This window comes from Prosopis cineraria, unplaced genomic scaffold (assembly GCF_029017545.1).
Source record: "Prosopis cineraria cultivar Desert tree isolate PC_DT_omini unplaced genomic scaffold, ASM2901754v1 PC11, whole genome shotgun sequence".
In the NCBI taxonomy this organism is placed as follows: domain Eukaryota; kingdom Viridiplantae; phylum Streptophyta; class Magnoliopsida; order Fabales; family Fabaceae; genus Prosopis; species Prosopis cineraria.
Genome location: NW_026555342.1, coordinates 14,332,168 through 14,352,032, shown reverse-complemented (window position 1 = coordinate 14,352,032; position 19,865 = coordinate 14,332,168). Strand labels below are relative to the sequence as shown.

Sequence of the window (19,865 nt, the reverse complement as noted above, 5' to 3'; positions counted from 1 at the left end):
TGAATATGATAAATAAAAACTTGAATGTTATTCTAACCCGAATTAACCCCTCCCACACCCACAAAAAAAGAACCCATAAAAAGTAAATTACAAATCATTTATTTATCATCATTTAAAAAGAAGAAGAACAAAAAAGAAAAAACTTGTATCATCTAGTGAGGGAACATGAGTAGTTTACAAAGACAAATCACTTTATGAGATCATCTCTATTCACTGAGAATGTTGCCTGAGGTGAGCAAGGGCCACAGCAACTTTAGCTCCAAAGAGAGCATTATTCTTCACAAGTGCCATATCTAATATGGTTAAGCTTTTCATATCATAAAATCCAATGTTTAAATTCTGACCTAACCTTTGAAACTCAACAAGAGATATCTAAATTTTTTTAGTCCTTACAAAATACATTTTGTCTCAGTTTGATTGGACAAAATTATAACATTTCATTTTAATCTTTCAAAGAGTGTTTTCGGCAGTTATACCTTTGGAAGATCAAGATGACAATGCTCTCTATAATCAACAGTGATTTCAGGTTAAGTTATTTCAAAAGTACAGATTATTAATTAATTAATTAATGAGAAATTGTTTTTTGAAATTTCAGTTAAAAATAAGGGAGGATACTTGAGGCAAGTGACGCACCTCCAGTGAGCTCACTTACTCTGGCAAGCAAGAAGGGAGTCTCAGCATTTCCTGTTATGTTCTTTTCCCTGCAAGAGAACATGACTTTCAACAAATAAAAATAGAACTAGATTAACGATAAAAGCAGGGTTGTCAGAAATGGACCGGATTCGCCAGTTCAACCAGGAACCAGCCTATGGTCCGGTCTGGTTAAACTTCAAAACTGGAGCAAAAGTGAACCGGGATAGAACTGGTCAAGAACCAGTTTTCATTTTAAAAAAAACTCAATAACCCAAATCATGTTATTTTGTGTTTTTATTTCTCTTGTAGTTGGTTTTTCTTTAGTATTATATACATACATGCATGCATGCATACATACATATATATATATCTGATGATTCATTGATGATTTTAATTAATAATGGAAGCTTATGTTGGTTTGGTTAAACAATTAATATGCCCTATTTGATTATTTTCGTTATTTGTAATGAACAATAGATGGTCGTATTATAACACTGGTACAATTGGCTTCAAATTTGACAGGTAAGATAAGAATATGGTTAAGTATTGTTTAACATATTTTTACTTTTCATACATACATTTTAAATTTTATTATTTTAATTGACCATGATTCGACTATGGTTTAGTGAACCAATACCTTGACTGATTTAATACCTAGTCCGGTTTTGATATTATATAAAAGCATTGGCACTAGTTGTAGAATCAATGACAATCTGATTTAATACTTTTATATATGTTTTTGTTTTGAAGCACGTAAATAATTTTACAACTGTCAAACGAATTATTGAATCAGAACTGTCCACATTTAATGCAAAAGGGCTCAGAGAAAGAGCACTAAAGAGAGGAGAAATAGAGGAATTGGACTGATAAAACACACACAAAAACAGAAGTAAAAACAGCACCTAGCTTCCTGGAGGGCTCTTTGTATGGCGGACTCAATGATATTTCCTGAAGCAGAGTGTTCCTTAGGAATAGGAACTCCTATCAAAATCCCTGTTCCAAGCTTGAGCTTCCTGTTTGCTTCTGGTAGAAGAATAGAAATTATAAATAGATGCCAAGATAAAATGCATAATTTGACAACAGAAAAACTAAGGTCATGTTTGGAACAGGAGAATTTCCATGTAATGTCTGGGAACTTATTTATAAGATATTTAAGTAGTAACAAAAAATAATGATAGTTAGAAATCTACGTGCTCTATCATCTATCGTGTTTAATACTTTTTACATACAGTTCCCAAACACACTGCGAAATTAGCTAAAGATATTTGTTCTTCTTACCTATTAAACGAGCACACTCTTCTGGAGAATCTAACCGACAAGGCACCTGCAAATTGCGTCAAGACCAATTAACATAATTTTCAACAAAGCTCATATTTTAAAGTACAATATACTATTGATTGTCTGAAATAAAAGTTAGAGAATTCTATGGTTGTTCTTCATACATCAGTGAACTTTCAATCTAGTCCTCCATAAAAAAAAATTCACTTTTCCATTTAATCTTCATAATCATTCCCTCTTCAAAAACTCTGCTTATCTATCCCATCTCTGTCCACAATTCAGAAGATATGATATTGCTTAAAGTTAGACGTTTGCTTCTTCCATGGCACCAGTTAAGTCACATCAAGCACGCCAATTCATTTTAGATAACCAAGTCCCTGAAACTAGAGTTGGGTGGTAGAGCTTAAAAGGAATGGAGATTCTGAACTTCATGTAATTTGGACTCCTAATCAGCAATTCTCATTTGATGTCGATCAAGTGTGTGTTAGATGTAAGTCAATGTTCTATTAGAATTTGCACTAATACACAGAAGAAGAAGAAGGGACAGCATTGAAATTTTAATGAATGAAATATGAAATTGAAAGAAACCATCAAGGACGAGAAAGTGATTCGTTTCCTTTGAAATTTATCATTTTCCACTTGAATCATGACTTGAGGAAGCTTTGAAGTATGTATTAAAATGTTAAAACCATTTCAGCCAAAAGTTTAGAGCTCTTGGATCGGTTTTGAACTTTTGCAACAGCAGCATGTTTCTCAATCCAACCAGCAGCAAGAACTAATATCATTCCATTTTGATGACTTGAGGACAAAATAATATTAAAATAAAAATATCCAAAGCAATTAAACACCAGATGGGAAAAATAGAAAATACAATAAGAATATTATTGCCATTATTCCAACTAGCATACAAAAGCCTTGACAAAATGCAGTTTATGATACCTTGCACCCACTAGATTCAGTGAAAAAAGCAGGAAAGTCATTGGTCTTGTACGCTGCAACACAGACTCCTTGCGTTTCCTATGACAAGATCAAGAGAATCAAATAACCTACATATTGATGGTTCACAGATGCATTATTGATGTTGGGAATAATGTCAAGAATATAAATTAAACAGGTACCAGATACTCCAGGGTCCTGGGGATATCTAATATTGATTTTACTCCAGCCGATATAACTGCTACTGGAGTTCTTCCAAGCTCGGTGAGATCAGAAGAAATATCCATGGCTGCCGAAAGAAAACTAAAAATCAGTATGCTTGTTGCTTGAGACAAACTCAGGAAATTAAATGCCTTAACACTAACCCTAGAATTAAATGCAAATCTTCTATAATAATCTAAAAACCTAAAAAAATTACATTTATTAGAAAGATTACTGAAATAAAGGAAAGATAAAAAAAATGTTTACCAAATGTTGAATTTTCTTCAAATCATCAAATGTTCTTTCTTTTCTTGATTCCATCGCTCTTACTCTTCTTTTTATATTATATTTACATATAGTATATACACAAAGTTATTCTATTAAAGTATATGGGATGCCAAGCTTGATAACACAAGCATTCCCGTCCAAGGTGCCAGGATTATTGAAGGTTTAAACTAGATATTTCCTCTATTCTAGCGCTCCAGGAAGCCTGGTTTGAGGCTTTCATCGAGTGTCACATATTCTAGACACCTAGATACCAGCCATTTGGTAGAATTTCAAGCTGACAAGACTATAACTAAATATAGTTCATGGGTAAGTTGATTTACTACTCACAAGGTCCAGACCAGACATACAACATATTAAACAAGCGGACAACATTCATTATTCAGAGCAACTATTCCCATTATTAACGTAAAAACATACTATGTTCTCCATGTCTATGTACTCCCCCAATTCCTCCAGTAACAAATACAGGAATGTTAACCTGTACAAAATATTAAAAAAAATACTAGTCATGAAACCAAAATAACATCATAGAAGTAATGGGTATTAAACATAACACAATAAGAAAGTATGAAAATCATTAATGAGAAAATCACCATAGAAGCCAAAAACATGGAGGCAGAGACAGTAGTAGCCCCATTTCCACCACTAGCAACCTAAAAACTGCACAAATCAGTATGCAAATTTATAATGACATAATGAATAACAAAAAACAGGGTGGGGGAAGAGCTAAGATCTTAGCAATTCAATTGTTTGATTATATTTTTTTCTCATTTCATTTCACTAAGGCTACTGCAAATGCACAATATATATAAATGAAACCAGTTCAGTCACAAACTTGGAAACACACATCTAAAACTAATAATAAAGGTTCTTGGTCATACAGTGAGCTTTGAAGGTCAAGCATTGACCTATATATTACCTCTGTCAAAAGAACAAGAAAGAGAAATCAACAATATAGGCAGGCAACATGAACATGGTAAGTAATAATATCAAGAACACTAACAACATGTGCAATGTCCCTTCGAGCTGTCTTCTGAGCTCTATTTCCCAGAGTAGCTAGCCTTTCAAGTTCTTCTGTACTTAGACCTAATCACAAAGGACAAGTAAGCAGGATAAGATTTATTCAGTTCAAAGACCAAAATTCTCTGCCTCAGCTTATCCTTTAGTTTGTTATTTGTTATAAGCATAAATATCTGACTTAACACATTCCCAAAGCTTCTTTCTTATCAGCCATATGCCTAAAAGTTTGACTATAACCATTTTAATTGGATTCCATTTTCCAGTTAGTTAATCTCCTGGCATCTAGTTTTTTCCCCAATTGTAAAATACTAACTCAATTAAACCTTTGAGGAATGTCATGCTTTTCAAAATGAAATAAGATAAGACTTAATAGGGAACACAGTGCTTAATATATTCAACTATAATCTATAAACGCTATAAGTCACTGCTTCATCATAATTCATTGGACAGCATGGGGCTGAAGCGACTAACTATACCACCGTGAAACTCTAAACAGAGAATGGCGTGAACATGGCATCCTGCCTTAAGTGAACAGTATCAGATTTCAAAGAGTTAACTAATCATGTAAAAGCTTCCACTATCTTTGTCACGGATCACAACTACAGCAATCAATGCAGGTAGCTGCGAGCAATGCATCATACTTCCTTTGCCAAAATCACTTTCATAAGTCAATTACAAAATATAATTTAATTTAAAAATTAAGGAATAATATACACCTATGCAGGGTGTGCCATCTAAAATTGCAATAGTTGCAGGAACTGCACCATTCTCCCTCACAATAGCCTCCACCTCTTTGGCAGTCTGCACATTTTTAGGATATGGCATCCCTACAAACAAGAACAAATTTAATATAACATGCCTAAAACCAAAACCCAAATGTGTTAAAGAAAATTTACAAGCAAAAGCACAGTGAAGAAGGCAATATAAATTTTAAGAGACTAAAATCATGCCAAATAGAAAAATTAGAAACAAACACACAGCTTCAAATGCAATATAATTTGGGACAACCATGTGAAATTATAGTGGATTCAAGAGCGACAACAGGACGCCCGAGAGATAAAGCTTCAGACACATCTGAAGCTATCTTGATTGACCCTCCAATTGAACTGCCACCCGCAGCCTAAGGAACGATTTCAAAAGAAAAGGAAAAAAAGCCCAATCAACAGAGTTACCCTATGTCTAGTGATAGTGTTTCAAACAAGGAGCAATTATAAGAAAAATAAGAACTTTTGAGTTAAAAAGGAAGACAGATGTGGAGGAACTCATTACAACATACCTCGTCGTTTGTATCAGACAAAGTCAAGTGACGCCGAAGAGTAGTTAGTCGCGAGAGAGCGGAAAACGCCATAGACAGCTCCTTCAGAAAATGGGCGAGGATCCAGTGGCAGAAACAAGGGACTAGGGAAGCTGGGGTGAAAATTATTTTAAAAGAAGGGTTTAGGCAAATGGCAATTGTTTTTTAATTTAATTAATTGTTTGTTAATTGATTAATTGGCTATAAAATTAATAATTTAAGTTAAAAGAATCAAAAATAAAAATTTTAGATTATTTATACCGTCAGAAAACAAATTGAAAGATTTGACAATAGTGTTTTCGAATTTGCAACCCTTCTTTTAAAATTTCTAAATTTACAAACCTTCCTCTTTTTATAGAGTGAAATTTTTCAAATTCACCCTCGCTTTGCATTCGCAGATAGCTGCCGTGGCCTCCCCGGACAGATAAAATTTTCAGCAAGGTAGATTGCTAGTATTTCTAGGAATTTGAGGTTCTTCATCTTCAACAATTGCTTGAGGATTGTTTGAAGGTCATGATGGCAATTTCCCCACCCATTGTGCGATAAAGGTTTGTTTTAATATGATTGTTTGATAAAATTTGTTCAAATATAATCAAGTCTAATTAAAGATAATTTTTTAAATATATTTTTTTATATTCGCACGAACTTAGATCTAATATCTCAAGTTTATTATAATAATCTTTTCCACTAAAACACCTAAGTTTAGAATTGATGTTGAACAAGCAAATTTCATCAACTATACTTAATCGAATTTAGAAGTTGAAAGAAAATAGAAAAAAAAAAGAAGTAGCGTATTGTAATTTCAATGTGTTTTCTTAAATTAAGCTGAAAGGAAAAGCCTTTTAATGTTATAAGAATTTGTAGGAGGGAAGTCTTATGATATAATTGATAGTATTGAGTATATTGCAATGGCTATTGTCACTTAAACTTGCCTTTTTGATTGAGTGGCACTTCACTAGAAATGCCTTCATAATAAGTATTTGAAATCAAAGTTTAACTTGACTTTAATACTATGCCTAACTCATCTAATCCTCTCTTCATTTTCAATATTTTAGAAATTATCATGTGTCTCTTTATTTTTATTTATAAGTAAAATTATAAGTTTCAAAAGGCATTTAATACATTTTTTCCAAATTGTCCCTCCTAAATTGATCTATTTTTACCAAAAAATTGTTTAATTAATTATAGGGATAATTTAGTCTATTTTTTTTAATTTCAAATATATTTATTATATTTAATGAATTTTATTAAACCATGTGAATTGATTATTTTCTTCTATGCTTAAAAATGAAGAGTATAAGTAAGTCACCAACCCCAAGTACGGGTTACATTGGCTTATCTAGAGCATACATAAATTATAATGAATATTTTTTTTTATGAACAAACTATAAGTACACAAATAATATAAGACCTTAGCCCTTTTAAAAAAGGAAAAAAAAAAAAAAAGCTCGATGTACTGTGTGATCTCGTAAGATTAGAAGTATTAGATGAGATGTACCTTCTGCCCAAGTCTTGAACCAAAACGTTGTTGTACCTTATTCTCATGATTCCTACTTTTGGCAATTTTATTTTTATTTAGTTCTTTTTTTCCGTTTCTATCATGTGGTTGCTCTTGCTTGCTTTAATTCCCTCTTTTCATTTCTTCTTGTACTCTTCTGTTTGTTATCTTTTGTACTCTTCTTCTGTATCCCAATAAAACAACTTAATTATAAAGTCTGAAATACAACTGAGCAGGACGAGTATAGATGGTCACTATATTTTTATCTGAATATTTCATCTGTTATTAAGTCAATACCATACTGATATTTTAATCACTCACATTTTATTATCATTTATAATTTTTAAAAAATAATTTAAAAACTTCTTAAATATTGTTTCCAACTTAAAGCATTTTATATTAATTTTTATGGCACGTTAATGTTAATGTCAATACATTGTATAAAAGGTTAAATATGTAATTATCCAGTGCTGGTAAAAAAGGTAAAATAGGCAAGTACTGTTCCGTGGGCATGACCAAAAAAAAAGTAAGTAATGATGTTTTAATAATTATTTATTACTCCTTCGATTCTATTTATAAGTTATTTTTATCAACTTTATCAATATCAATACAATAAAAATATAAAGAATAAAAGTAAGTGAAATTTAAACATAACTTTCAAGTAAAAAGCAAAAAATAAGTTAATTATATAATATTATTTTTTCTGTCTTTCTCTCTCACTTTTTAAAATAATTTAAAAATTTTAATTTAAAATAAAATAATTTTATTAATAAATAATTTATAAAGTGAATGAGATTATATTTTTAAAAAGTAACTTATATTCGAATTGGATCAGATTTCAGAACACTGCAGAAATCATTTTCCCAGAATAGGAAGGGAAAGGGGCAAATATGACAGAGAAGGTTGAAAAACAATGATTGGACCATGGAAAGGTTCCTTAAATATGTACTTTGCTTGCGAGAATTAATAAAACCAAACAAATAATAAAGGTCAGTAAGAAAGATATTTTTGGGGAATATATTTTGTTTTTGTTTTTACTTTTATTCAATGTATTTATTTCATTTTTTTCATTATTCGAATGCACACTTTTTATATAGAAAATGTCGTTAGGAAAAACATAGTTTTTTGTCCTTAAAATTATAGTCAACTTTAATTATGACAAAAAGTTGAAAGAACAATGATTGGATGATGGATAGGTTCCTTAATATGTACTTTGCTTATGAGAGTAATGACGGCAAACAAACAAATTAACAGGTTAGTTATGAATGAAACTTTTTTATATAATATTTTCATGTTTTTATAATATTTAACTTTATTTATTTTTATGAAATAAATCCACTATATAGATATCAATAATTCTAGATTTGAGCTATATATATTCATCTATCGGTTGGGAAAAAAAAAGCACTTGCAATATGTCTTTTTTTTTCTTTTAAATTTATAAAATGACAATTGATTTACTTTTTCTTTTTAATAAGCGTGCGTTGAAATTGATTAACAATTGATTATATAGATATCAATAACAATTTGTAAAAATAACATTTGTGCCTACATTATTTAAAGTGTTGAAATTTAGGTCAATAATTTTGAATTTAAATTTCACTTAAAATTAATAAATAAGTAAATTTATCTAAATCGTTGATATAAATTTTAATGACTCAGATAATACAACATTTACAATCACCCAATTCAAATTTCATTAGACTTCAAATAAACAGGATATTCATATATAAATATATAATCTAACAAAGTAGAATACAAAAATGATTATCTGATATTTTTTTCTTTATTTACTAAAACTCAAAATGATATCATTTCAGCAGGAGAAAAAAAAATCATAAAATTTAATTCGATTGATCCTTCTAAGGCTCTAAACAGGACGAGCAGGGTATTATTATTATAATTATAATATTACTATTAATATTAATAATAATATTATTATTATTATTTTGGCCAGGGACTAGCAGGGTATTGATTCAACAATTCTTTGATATAAACGGCTTATCCGAATTGAGTTTAATGCCATCGTAACCCCCTCCCCCCCAAAAAAAGGCACTACACTCCTACATGGTGTCGCAATTTGCAAGGTTATGTCCCAAATCTATAAGTTGCACACTCTGTTTTAGACATAAATTAATTGTTTTTTTTTTCGAAGTGTACATTTTAATATCTAATATATTTTATCATATATTAAAGAAGTTAGGTCTAGCAGTAAGGACTAATTCCTTACTAGGACAGATCCACCTCTGTCTATGTGTTGAGCATAAATTAATTGTTTTTTTTTCTTTTGTTGATTAAGTTAGGCAGTGGCTATGGGGATTTCTCCGGTTTTTTTCCCTCTCAATTTCCCTCCATTTTTTAAATTTCTGTCATTCATTAATTTTATCATTAAAAAAATCATTTAATAAAATATTTTGAATGATGAGGATTGGGAAAATGAAAGAAAATGAAGGGAAATGAAATGGAAAGACGCCTCTCCTGTAGCTATGTTACTGCACGTTCGGTTATCTCTCAGGGCCTTCGACAAGATATTACCATCTGTAATAAAAACAGTAATGTGGGTCTGAATTTTGCTGATAAATCACAAATTTCTTTTCTTTTTTTTTTTAACTTTTTTTTTGGCCATAAGTGTTTGTAATTTTACATTATATAAAAATATAAATGTATGAGCGAAAGTGTTTGGTTGAATTGGTTAAAGAATTAAATCAATTTATTATGAATAGATAGGTTGACTATCTAACTCATAAGAAATTTTAATGTTAAATTATTTTACAGTTTACATAATAATTATAAAAATCTCATGACTTGAAATATGACTTAATGTTTGTCTCTTTACATAGTTTTTATCGTGATCTTATATATATATTTTTTAAATCAACTTATTGTAAGGAATCAAGTTCAAGTCCTTGATGATGGAATAAAAAATTTGAATATAAATATATAAACAATAATGTCCGGCTGTCACGTTTTTTTCTTCCCCATTTTGACAAGGATACACCTCGCGTCTTCTTTAATTGGGGGAAGAACCGTGGCATTCAATTAAAATGATTGACGTGATTTGGTATATTATCATCTCATGAATTTTGAAGGATTCTCATAACTCTTCCAAAAATGCTTCTAAGGCAAAAATAGATTATTATTATTATTATTATTATTATTATTATTATTATTTTAAGTTCCACTACCATCGGCCATTGGGAAGCCTTTTACTTTTACCAGTTTGATGTAGTCACCTTCTTCATTCTCTTGACATGGTGGCCCTCTAAAAAGTCCGTGACCATCTGCTTTGGCTGGTGTAGTCTTCGGAAATCTTTACGTGTTCATTATTCTATATATAGATTAAGATTTTACAAGCTTTTCTGACCCAGATTAAGATTTTACATTAAGAAACTACATAATAATAATAATGATTTTTAATGGCTAAAAATTAGTTTTAAGTTTAAACATTTTTTACTATTTAATACTGTCTTGGTTCAATATCATAAGGCTTAACTAAATCCATTTTAATGAGTTAGTTAATGATCTTTAAAATTATACATTCTTTCTATGTTTATCTTTATTTAATAGAGTGTATTAATTAAAAAATCTTATTACTATATCCTTAATTAAGAATTTTTTAAAAAATCTTATTAATTTTACCTTAAAAAAACTCAAAATTCTAATATTTTTTAATACGATACTTTAAAAATATTTCATAATATACAAAAATCGTAATATTTTCAATGTTTTCACGATTTAGCCCCTATTTGTTGATTTTTTTTTTTTTTCATTGCCTAGGATTTTGAGAAGCATGATCGCATTATCACCACCTGTCCTAATTAATCTCAATTCTGGCTTTTCTAAAGATATTTTTAATTGTGTTTGCTTTTCATATTTTTATTTAATATGACTATTAAATAATAAGACTTTACAGAAATCTTTTTTTTCTTAGAAAACAATGATTACTTAAATTGATTTTTTTTATCAATGTTATCTATATTAATTCTTATAATTTTTTAAAAGTAAACTCATGCAACCAATAGGGTTTTATAATTCAAACTCAAAACTTAAGATAAGTTAATTCAAGAGATGATGGATGAAAGTGACTCAACATGTCAAATATTATTGATGTAATCTTGTTTTAATGATAAATGTATTTCTTTTAATTAAAAAAATAAATTAATTCAACTTCTTGATATTGTGAAATGAAGTGCCCCCGGTTGAATCTGAGTTCTAATTGGTAATCATTCTTGTTAAATAAGTGATGCCATCTAGCATCTGCCATGCAATTAAATTATATGCTGCTAATTCGCTATTGATTAACCCCAAGTTAACAAATTAACTCAGCCAGAGTAGTTGAGTCTTCTCTCTCTTCTCTCTATCCCCCCTTCTCTATCTCTCTTCTCTCTCTCAACTCACCGTTTCGCAGGAAGCAAGAAAACAAAGTACTGCCACCAGCAACTAACCATAACACACCAGAACCAGAGGAGCACGGGGAGATCAAAAAAGCCTTTGATTGCAAGGCTTAGAATTTCAACCTCACCAACCACCTCGGGGGGAAAAAAATATCAGCAAGAAGCCACTGTGACAGAGACGTCGCCTCCGACATTTTCTCTCTTCTTGAAGCAAACTCTTCCTTTCGTTCCCATCAGATCTCCCATTCTCTCTCCTCGATCTATCCCCTCATTGTTTTTCTTTAGGGTTTTTAATCTCTCCGCGTATATATGATCATTCTCTGACACGCCCCCTCAAATCGGTCGCTTCCATTCCACAGGTGGTTCCAGTTTTTGTCTCAGATTTCCAGATTTTGGATTGCAATTGTGTCAGTTTCTTACTTGTTTCGTTCGTTTTTCACAGCTTTAAGCCTGCATCTGGGATCGGAAATGGTGGTGTCGGGGCCAATTACGCCTGGGCAGGTGTGCAATGTTTGGTTCAATGACGCAAATCAAATTTGTTTCTTGAGATTTGGGTTATTCGTACTTTCGTAGTGGAGGCTGGGGATTTCGGCTGATGCGTGATGGTTCTTGCGGTGCCATGCTAGCTACTTAGCGATCTGGTTGCATGTGTGCCGTTTACGTCTAGTTCTTAACAATTAGCATACTTATTAAAACTGAATTTTTCGATAGTGGACCATAGGCATACCGAGAAGACGATAAAGTTGCGCACGAAAAGCTGTATAATTCCTTCTTCACGTGATAAAAACGAAAATTTTAAATTAAGCTGTTAAACTTGTCATGAATCCTCAAAATGTTCCGCTCTGGCGCCTTGATGGGGCGGGTATTTTTCATAATCTGAGCATTTTGATTAGGTATGCATGTGTATGTGTCTTTAAATGTATTTATGAATGAATGACTGAGGAAAAGCAATTCGGACTTCATCAACTGGCAATACATTGTTGCATTATTCTTGAAGAAAGCACTTCGATGCTGTTTGCTCAAACTCAAGTATATTAACTTGCGGTATAACATGCAAAAAAAAGTACAATTGAAGTTTCCATTTCTCCAAATATAATTCATTGAAGAGTGCTCTTTGGATGATTAGATTCTGTCTGATTACACTGTCATGGGCTTCTTTTCCTGCTTACAATTTTTTTGAAGATTCTTTTTTATTGTCATCGAAGCAAAGTGAACTCAATCTAATGTCAGATCTAATGCGTTCATGCTTTTGTTTTGAATGAAATTTTGTAAATTTTCTGATGGAACTTTGCTTAATATGCTGCAGATTTCTTTTCTATTGGGTGTCATTCCAGTTTTTGTCACATGGATATATGCAGAGTACTTAGAGTATAAGAAAACCTCATCTCCTCCAAAAGTGTAAGCTTCTTTCCCCGCTATTGTTAAGGGAAATTATTGGCTTCAATGGATTAGGCTTTTGCAAATGGTAAAAACGTAAAGTTTATGAATGATGTAGTCATGTAGAGCAAGGATATGTTTCCTCTCTTCCATTTGGCTGTATATAACAAGATAGCAACATGGTTCTCTCAATTTAGAAGCTTAGCAATTGATTTTTCAGCTTCATTTTTATTCATGGGAACAAACCATTCATATAGGGAGAAACTGGGGTTTGTTACATTCAAAGACAATCTGAAATATTAAATCCTAGATATCAGATCACAAAAAATCTGATTCTAATCTCATACATAAATAAAAGATACTAACAAGAATATTATCTAATAAATCAGATTGATCCCATATTTAATCAGATTTTTTGTGACAGAGAAGGGAGATTTTGAAGGTGTCATTATAAAACAACATTCTTTTACTTTCTAGTTTACTTACAATGTGCATGTTCATTTGTGATGCATTGTGTGATTACGCGTGTTTAACAATTAGCGCTTGTGGGGCATGCATAGAGGTCACAAGGGATGGGTTTAGGAAGTTAAATAATGCCTATTTCTGTGCTTCCTAAAATTTGTTCAACAAGATATTGATATCGGATATCCATGGCATGTTAGGTGTCTATAATTAATATTCCTTTCCTCTCTCCTAGACTATACTCCAAGCATAGTCTAATGAGGGTGAGGACAATCATTCTGCATTTGACAAGCCCAATAGTTTATTATGCATATTCCTAGAAGTCTGATGGTGATACTTCATGTCCATAATGATGTAATCTGATCGGTGAAGGCAAAAACCTCTTAGAGACTTCTTAAGAATGAGAATTAGTTATCTGTGAATTATTTTTATGCTTAACAAACCATCTTCCTGGACTTCAGTCATTCAGATACTAATCTTGATGAATTGGGGAAGGAGGCAACTAAGGAAGATGATCGGGCTGCTTTGCTGGAATCAGGTCTTACGAGATCGGCATCAGCAAAACTCCACGCTTCATCTATCAAACTGAATCTGATTAGGTCATTTTCTAATTCCTAATATATACAATGCCATGGATCCTTTCAAGTTTTCTTCTTTTATTCCAAGGCCTTATCTTTTTATATGATTCATCTAGGTTTCTAACCATGGACGATTCATTCCTGTTGGAAAATCGAATGACATTGAGGGCAATGTAAGTGCTTTTCTGTAGGTAACTCAAATATTGCTTTAAATTTTCAATAATGCATCTACATTTTTGTTTAGGTCGGAATTTGGGTTCATTCTATTTTATTTCTACATATGTGACCGCACTAATGTACTCGGAGATTCCACAAAGGTACACTAATTCAGATCCATATGTTTACATCTACTCTTGCATTAAGTTGCAACCAATATTATTATTTAGCAAACCAAACCTCTTTGATTCATAGCATATTAAAAATTTGCTATGTTCTAAATTGCTTTACTTTGATTGTAATTTTCATTTTACAATCTTACGCTTAGTTTGTTCACAATATATCGCTTCATACTCTGCACTTTTTAGTTTTTAAGCAAGAATATTCAGTCCCAAAAAATGTTTTTTATTTGACTTGGTGAGGGATGTTTAACTTGAGACCTCATGCATGCACTGGAGAAGAGTTTCTTAGTATATGAACGGTTGTGTGCTATATCTTTACATCATTCTATGAATCAAATTCATGTAATTTATAGTAAAATTTTGTGTAACTTTTTTTTTCCAAAATAATTTTCTATTGACAGAGCTACAATCGCGACCTTTTCCTCTTTCTCTACATTCTGTTGATCATTGTCTCAGCCATGACTTCTTTGAAGAAACACAATGACACATCAGCATTTTCTGGAAGAAGCATACTTTACCTCAATCGGCATCAGACAGAGGAGTGGAAAGGATGGATGCAGGTGGGTTCTCCTTTTATGATTGTGTCAAAACTTGTAATCTGGTGAAACAAGATGCTATATATTTGCTCAGACTGGAGCTAATTTTGTATGCTATTATATATTTATCTGTTTCTATTTGTTAATATTTGTTTGCTAGTTGCTATCCTTATGTGGATATTTCACTGAATTTGATTTATATTTGTAATCTTTTGGCATTTCTATAGCTCATGGAGTAGTATATTGTTGTGGATGCCAGGATGAAACTGTGGAGCACTGGAACTAGTGGGTATTATGGGGTAGAAATTATGATTTTAAGTTGTTGAAATGATATATAAGTGGGTTGTGGCACAAGTTAAGCTTGATGTGTGTTACTTCTAGAATGTCATACTTTATATATCAAAAGTTTCTGATCTGCTCTATTATCTAAGAGGCACATTCTACCATGTTTGTTCATGATTGTGATGATATTTATGTTCTGCTCTTCAGGTCCTCTTTCTAATGTACCATTATTTTGCTGCAACGGAGATATACAATGCAATACGCATTTTCATTGCTGCATATGTTTGGATGACTGGATTTGGCAATTTCTCCTATTATTATATTCGAAAAGATTTTAGCCTTGCACGCTTTACTCAGGTGATATAGAATTCCATATTTGCTCTACCCTCTTAGTACAAACAAAATATATCTAATTCATTAATCTTTATTGCAGATGATGTGGCGACTCAATTTCTTTGTGGCCTTCTGTTGTATTGTGCTTAACAATGACTATATGCTCTATTATATATGTCCAATGCACACACTATTTACTTTGATGGTGTATGGAGCATTGGGTATATATAATAAGTATAATGAGATAAATTCTGTGATAGCTGTGAAGATTTTGGCATGCTTTCTTGTGGTGATCTTGATTTGGGAAATCCCTGGGGTCTTTGACATATTTTGGAGTCCATTTGCATTCTTTTTAGGTTAGTAATCTTCTTATGTTGAAGTTTTCTAATGTTGGTTATTATGTTGGCTGCTGCTTTTGGTGTAAGTGAACTCTTTACGGATTTACTTTAAGTGCATAATGGTCTTCTTTTGTATGGCAGGTTACACAGATCCTGCAAAACCAGATCTCCCTAGAATGCATGAGTGGCATTTCAGATCTGGACTTGATCGCTATATTTGGATAATTGGAATGATATACGCCTATTTTCATCCAAATGTAATCCTATTAATTTTTGTGCTGGGTCTTCTTCCATTCCTTATACATCTACTTTAACGCTAACATTTTGCCATATTAGGTTGAGAAATTGATGGAAAGATTGGAGGAGTGTGAAACCAAGAGGAGATACACAATCAAAATAAGCATTGTTTCAGTTTCTTCATTTGTGAGTTACTACAAAACTTGTAGTATGATCATTTGCCTATGGTTTTGCTCTTTTGAATTTTATGTTATTGTTTAAATGATTTTCTAGTTTAGAATTATATGACAAGTAAGGAAATGTCATCTTTATTGACCTTTTCTAGGTTGGATATTTGTGGTACGAGTATATATACAAGCTCGACAAAGTCTCTTACAACAAGCTTCACCCCTACACCTCATGGATTCCAATTACGTTAGTATTATTTAGTTTTCTTCTCCCTTCTGTCATTCTTTTCTTCTCTTTTCCGTTTTGTTTTTCTTTCTTTCTTCATTTTGGGAAGAAAATCTTAGGAAAATATGGATGTGGCATGTGAATTATTTTTATTATTTTCAGTGATCTTGAATGTTTGACATAATTGATTTTCCAGAGTTTACATTTGCTTGCGGAATTTCACTCAGCAACTTCGGAGTTATTCTTTGACTCTCTTTGCGTATGTGTTCTTTGCCTTTATTAGTGAAGTTCTCTTTGACGGTTGCTTTGTTAGAACTTAGAACATAAACTCTACTGGTTTCTGTTTCTTAATTTTCTTTACTTTGTATTATCAGGTGGCTTGGGAAGATTACTTTGGAGACTTATATTTCACAATTCCACATTTGGTTGAGGTGATTCAGCATATCAGTGAACTTTATTATTTCATTATGCAGCCCGCCTTTTTCTCCATTAATTATGTCTGTTATTGCCTGTGTATTCTTATCATTGGGATGATCAACTCACAAGAAACATTAAGGCCCAAGTGATGCAAATATGCAACAAGAGGAAAATCTGAAAAAAGATGTTGTGATAAGATATGTGCTTGTAATTACTCTAATACTTTAGGACTACTCAGAACTTCCTGCTAGAGGTTGCCTTCTGTTGTTCAGAGACAGGAAAATGTCAAAGATTGGCATGTGCAGAGAACATTTCAATGATGACATCACACCTTTTTATTTATTAAATTGTTTAGTGTTTTCTTCATTTCACCAACAGCATCAGGGAAAATAAGAATGAGGGAAAACCTGAGTTCTTTTCCCAGTTTAGGAATATTTGCACTTTATAATGTTTCTGTTTATTTACAGATCTAACATGTCAAACGGACAGCCGAAGTGGCTTCTTTCTCTTATCCCAGAATATCCGATGCTCAACTTCATGCTCACAACTGCTATATACGTCTTGGTGAGGAGCTTTGCTCTTCGGTTCATTCAATAATTAATGAGTTTTCTTTGATATTTCTTTCAGTCTCTATTTAACCATTGACTAAGTTGCACTTCTTGTTTAACATGGTTTTCAGGTATCTCATCGGCTTTTTGAGTTAACAAATACACTTAAGTCTGTATTTATACCCACGAAAGATAACAAGCGGTTGCTGCATAATTTTCTCGCTGGCTTGGCCATTTCCCTTTCTTTGTATTTTCTCTCACTTGTTCTTCTTCAGATCCCTCATTAAATGGTAAGCTTTTGTCGTAAGCATTCATGATCTTGATGTATGTATGCATGTATTGTTGCCTGCTATTGTATGCTGCTAAAGGGGTGAATCCTGTTTGACAATTTGGAAAACCAGTTTATGAACTATTAGAAAAGTATTTTTATGGGAAAAACAGTAGACAAATCCTATAAAGAACTGTGCTTTAGTTTTGTCCTTTTGTTTTTTAAATTTTCAAAACTTGATTTAAACTTGTGTTGGAAAACTGTTCCCAGAAAAAAAAAAAACCATTATTGAACAGTTGAAGTCTTATAATAATATTTTAAATTTGACAGGCTTGAAAAGTCAAATACACTGAAGAGAGCTACATAGACAGTGTTGCCTTCAGAATGATGTGCTTTAAAAGAACTAGTTGGATTAAAAATTAGGATACATTGAAATGTGGAATCTCACTTCTGGTATGGAAGTATTGCCGTCTCTAACTGCATCAGATATCAACTTTGGTGTTTATTTGCATTGAGGAGATCTGCAGAGAGAAGAGGTTAAGGGTTTGAACCCAGAAAGTCTGAATCAATTCTTATATAGATTCAATTTTTTGAGGATGCATAAAGGGAGAAGCTAGCCTTGTGTGAAGGTTTCAGTTTCTTTGTTAATTTTTTTTTTAATTTCTTTTGTTATGTTACATCTATATTTTTGAAGGATAAGGAAAATTGTATATTCATTTTGACAATGTTAGTGGAAACATGCATTAAGTTGAAGGATAAGGAAAATGTTCGTGTTAAAATTCTTAAAATTAAAAGAAAGATAAGTCTATTCCCAACCTTTGCACATGTGGGAACTTAGTTAACCTTTCTCTCAAGTATTTTGCAAGAGATTGATTTCATTGGTGATTGAGTGTACTGTGTGTTTTAGAAACCAATTTAAAGACAAGTTAAATTGTTGAATTCAATGTACTAAAATGATGGGATAAATTGAACAAACTTGGGAAGATATTGTGTCATTTTTCCCTTCTAATAAAATATTCTCTAATAATGATGGTGATATGACATTATATATTCTTTTGGTTCAGCTTACATTGTGGGATAATGCTTCTTGTTGTGATGATGATTGTGGTATTTTAGTAATTCTATTTTAGATATAATATTGTAAATATATTTCAAATTATGTATGTAATAATTCTAGCCACATTACTTAAACATTGTATCTTGTTATATAGTGTACATGTATATTAATATATTGAATATTGATTGTTTATTCACAATTTTATTACTAAAAATTTATATATTTGTTATAACTTGAACATTTGATTAACAAATCTAAAGGAAACCATGCATCATTGAAATGGACAATGTTTTTTAAATAATGTGTGCTGATAAAAGACCAATAAGCATTGTTTAATTACTTCGTAATTTATGGCTTTTGAGTTTAGTTGAATAAAAATGTGTATGGTATGCTAAAGAGGAATAGTTTAATTAGCAATGTATGATCTGACTTATGCTTCATAAAAACGTGTGTTCAAATCTTATCTTTCATGTGAACATCTTACTTAATTTGATTAAGAATTTCTCCGAGCTTGTGCATGCAATTTGAATTAGGTTTAAGGTGCATTATTATTGCTGAACTTTTTTTTTTTTTAAGAAATGTTAGGCACCCTATATTGATAAGTGAAAAAAAAATTTAAATCAATTTTTTAAGTAATAAAAAAAATCTTTTTATTAGTCAGCCATTAATTTACCTTTTTGTGCTGAAGTTGCATGTGCGTGGGCACATATATAGTGATAGATATGATTTTAATCATGTTTTTAATGTTAATTTGTACATAAATTTTTTTAAGAGCATTGAGTATCTTGGAGTCTTTTTTAAATACTGAACACCCTAAAGTCTTGTTAAAATAAAATTTAATAAATAGTATTAAAATATTAAATATTTTAAGGGAAAACATATTCTTTGGTCTCTATAGTTCCATTGCGTTTTCTTTTAGTTCCTATAGTTTTTTTTAATATTTTCCAATTCTATAGGAGATAAACCATTAAAAAATAAAAACTATTGGGATCATGAAAATAAAGGTTACCCAATTTTTTTCAAACTATAAGGACTGAAAACACGAGAAAAAACTATAAGAATTAAAAACAAAACCCAATGAAACTATAAAGAGTAAAATTGTGTTTTCCCATATTTTAATATTTCATAATTAATAATTTAAATATTATATTTATAAAAA

General features: G+C 31.3%; 2 protein-coding genes across 4 annotated transcripts; one reads left to right on the top strand and one right to left on the bottom strand.

The window, feature by feature from the left end:
* Window positions 1-5,783, bottom strand: LOC129286777 (pseudouridine-5'-phosphate glycosidase). Of its 3 annotated transcripts, none has more exons than XM_054922807.1 (12): window positions 5,633-5,783; window positions 5,365-5,476; window positions 5,073-5,183; window positions 4,340-4,422; window positions 3,930-3,989; window positions 3,754-3,814; window positions 3,030-3,136; window positions 2,851-2,928; window positions 1,912-1,957; window positions 1,536-1,656; window positions 616-701; window positions 1-293 (listed from the first exon to the last, which is right to left on the bottom strand). In XM_054922807.1, exons 1-12 carry the CDS (start codon window positions 5,702-5,704, stop codon window positions 211-213), a joined length of 1,020 nt encoding a protein of 339 aa, XP_054778782.1. In that variant the 5' UTR covers window positions 5,705-5,783; the 3' UTR covers window positions 1-210. The 3 variants fall into 3 exon arrangements, with proteins under 3 accessions (XP_054778782.1, XP_054778783.1, XP_054778785.1); XM_054922808.1 differs by having other exon boundaries at window positions 4,343-4,422; XM_054922810.1 differs by lacking the exon at window positions 5,365-5,476 and having other exon boundaries at window positions 5,633-5,782.
* A 5,700-nt stretch (window positions 5,784-11,483) lies between these two features.
* Window positions 11,484-18,588, top strand: LOC129286810 (protein REDUCED WALL ACETYLATION 3-like). The gene is made up of 17 exons (XM_054922862.1): window positions 11,484-11,901; window positions 11,985-12,043; window positions 12,849-12,940; window positions 13,843-13,980; window positions 14,076-14,132; window positions 14,204-14,276; window positions 14,699-14,857; window positions 15,323-15,472; window positions 15,549-15,804; window positions 15,928-16,043; window positions 16,123-16,209; window positions 16,349-16,437; window positions 16,613-16,675; window positions 16,791-16,847; window positions 17,301-17,397; window positions 17,513-17,671; window positions 17,980-18,588. The coding sequence occupies exons 2-16, from the start codon at window positions 12,011-12,013 to the stop codon at window positions 17,666-17,668; spliced, it is 1,623 nt and encodes a 540-aa protein (XP_054778837.1). The 5' UTR covers window positions 11,484-11,901; window positions 11,985-12,010; the 3' UTR covers window positions 17,669-17,671; window positions 17,980-18,588.
* Window positions 18,589-19,865: the final 1,277 nt, after the last annotated feature.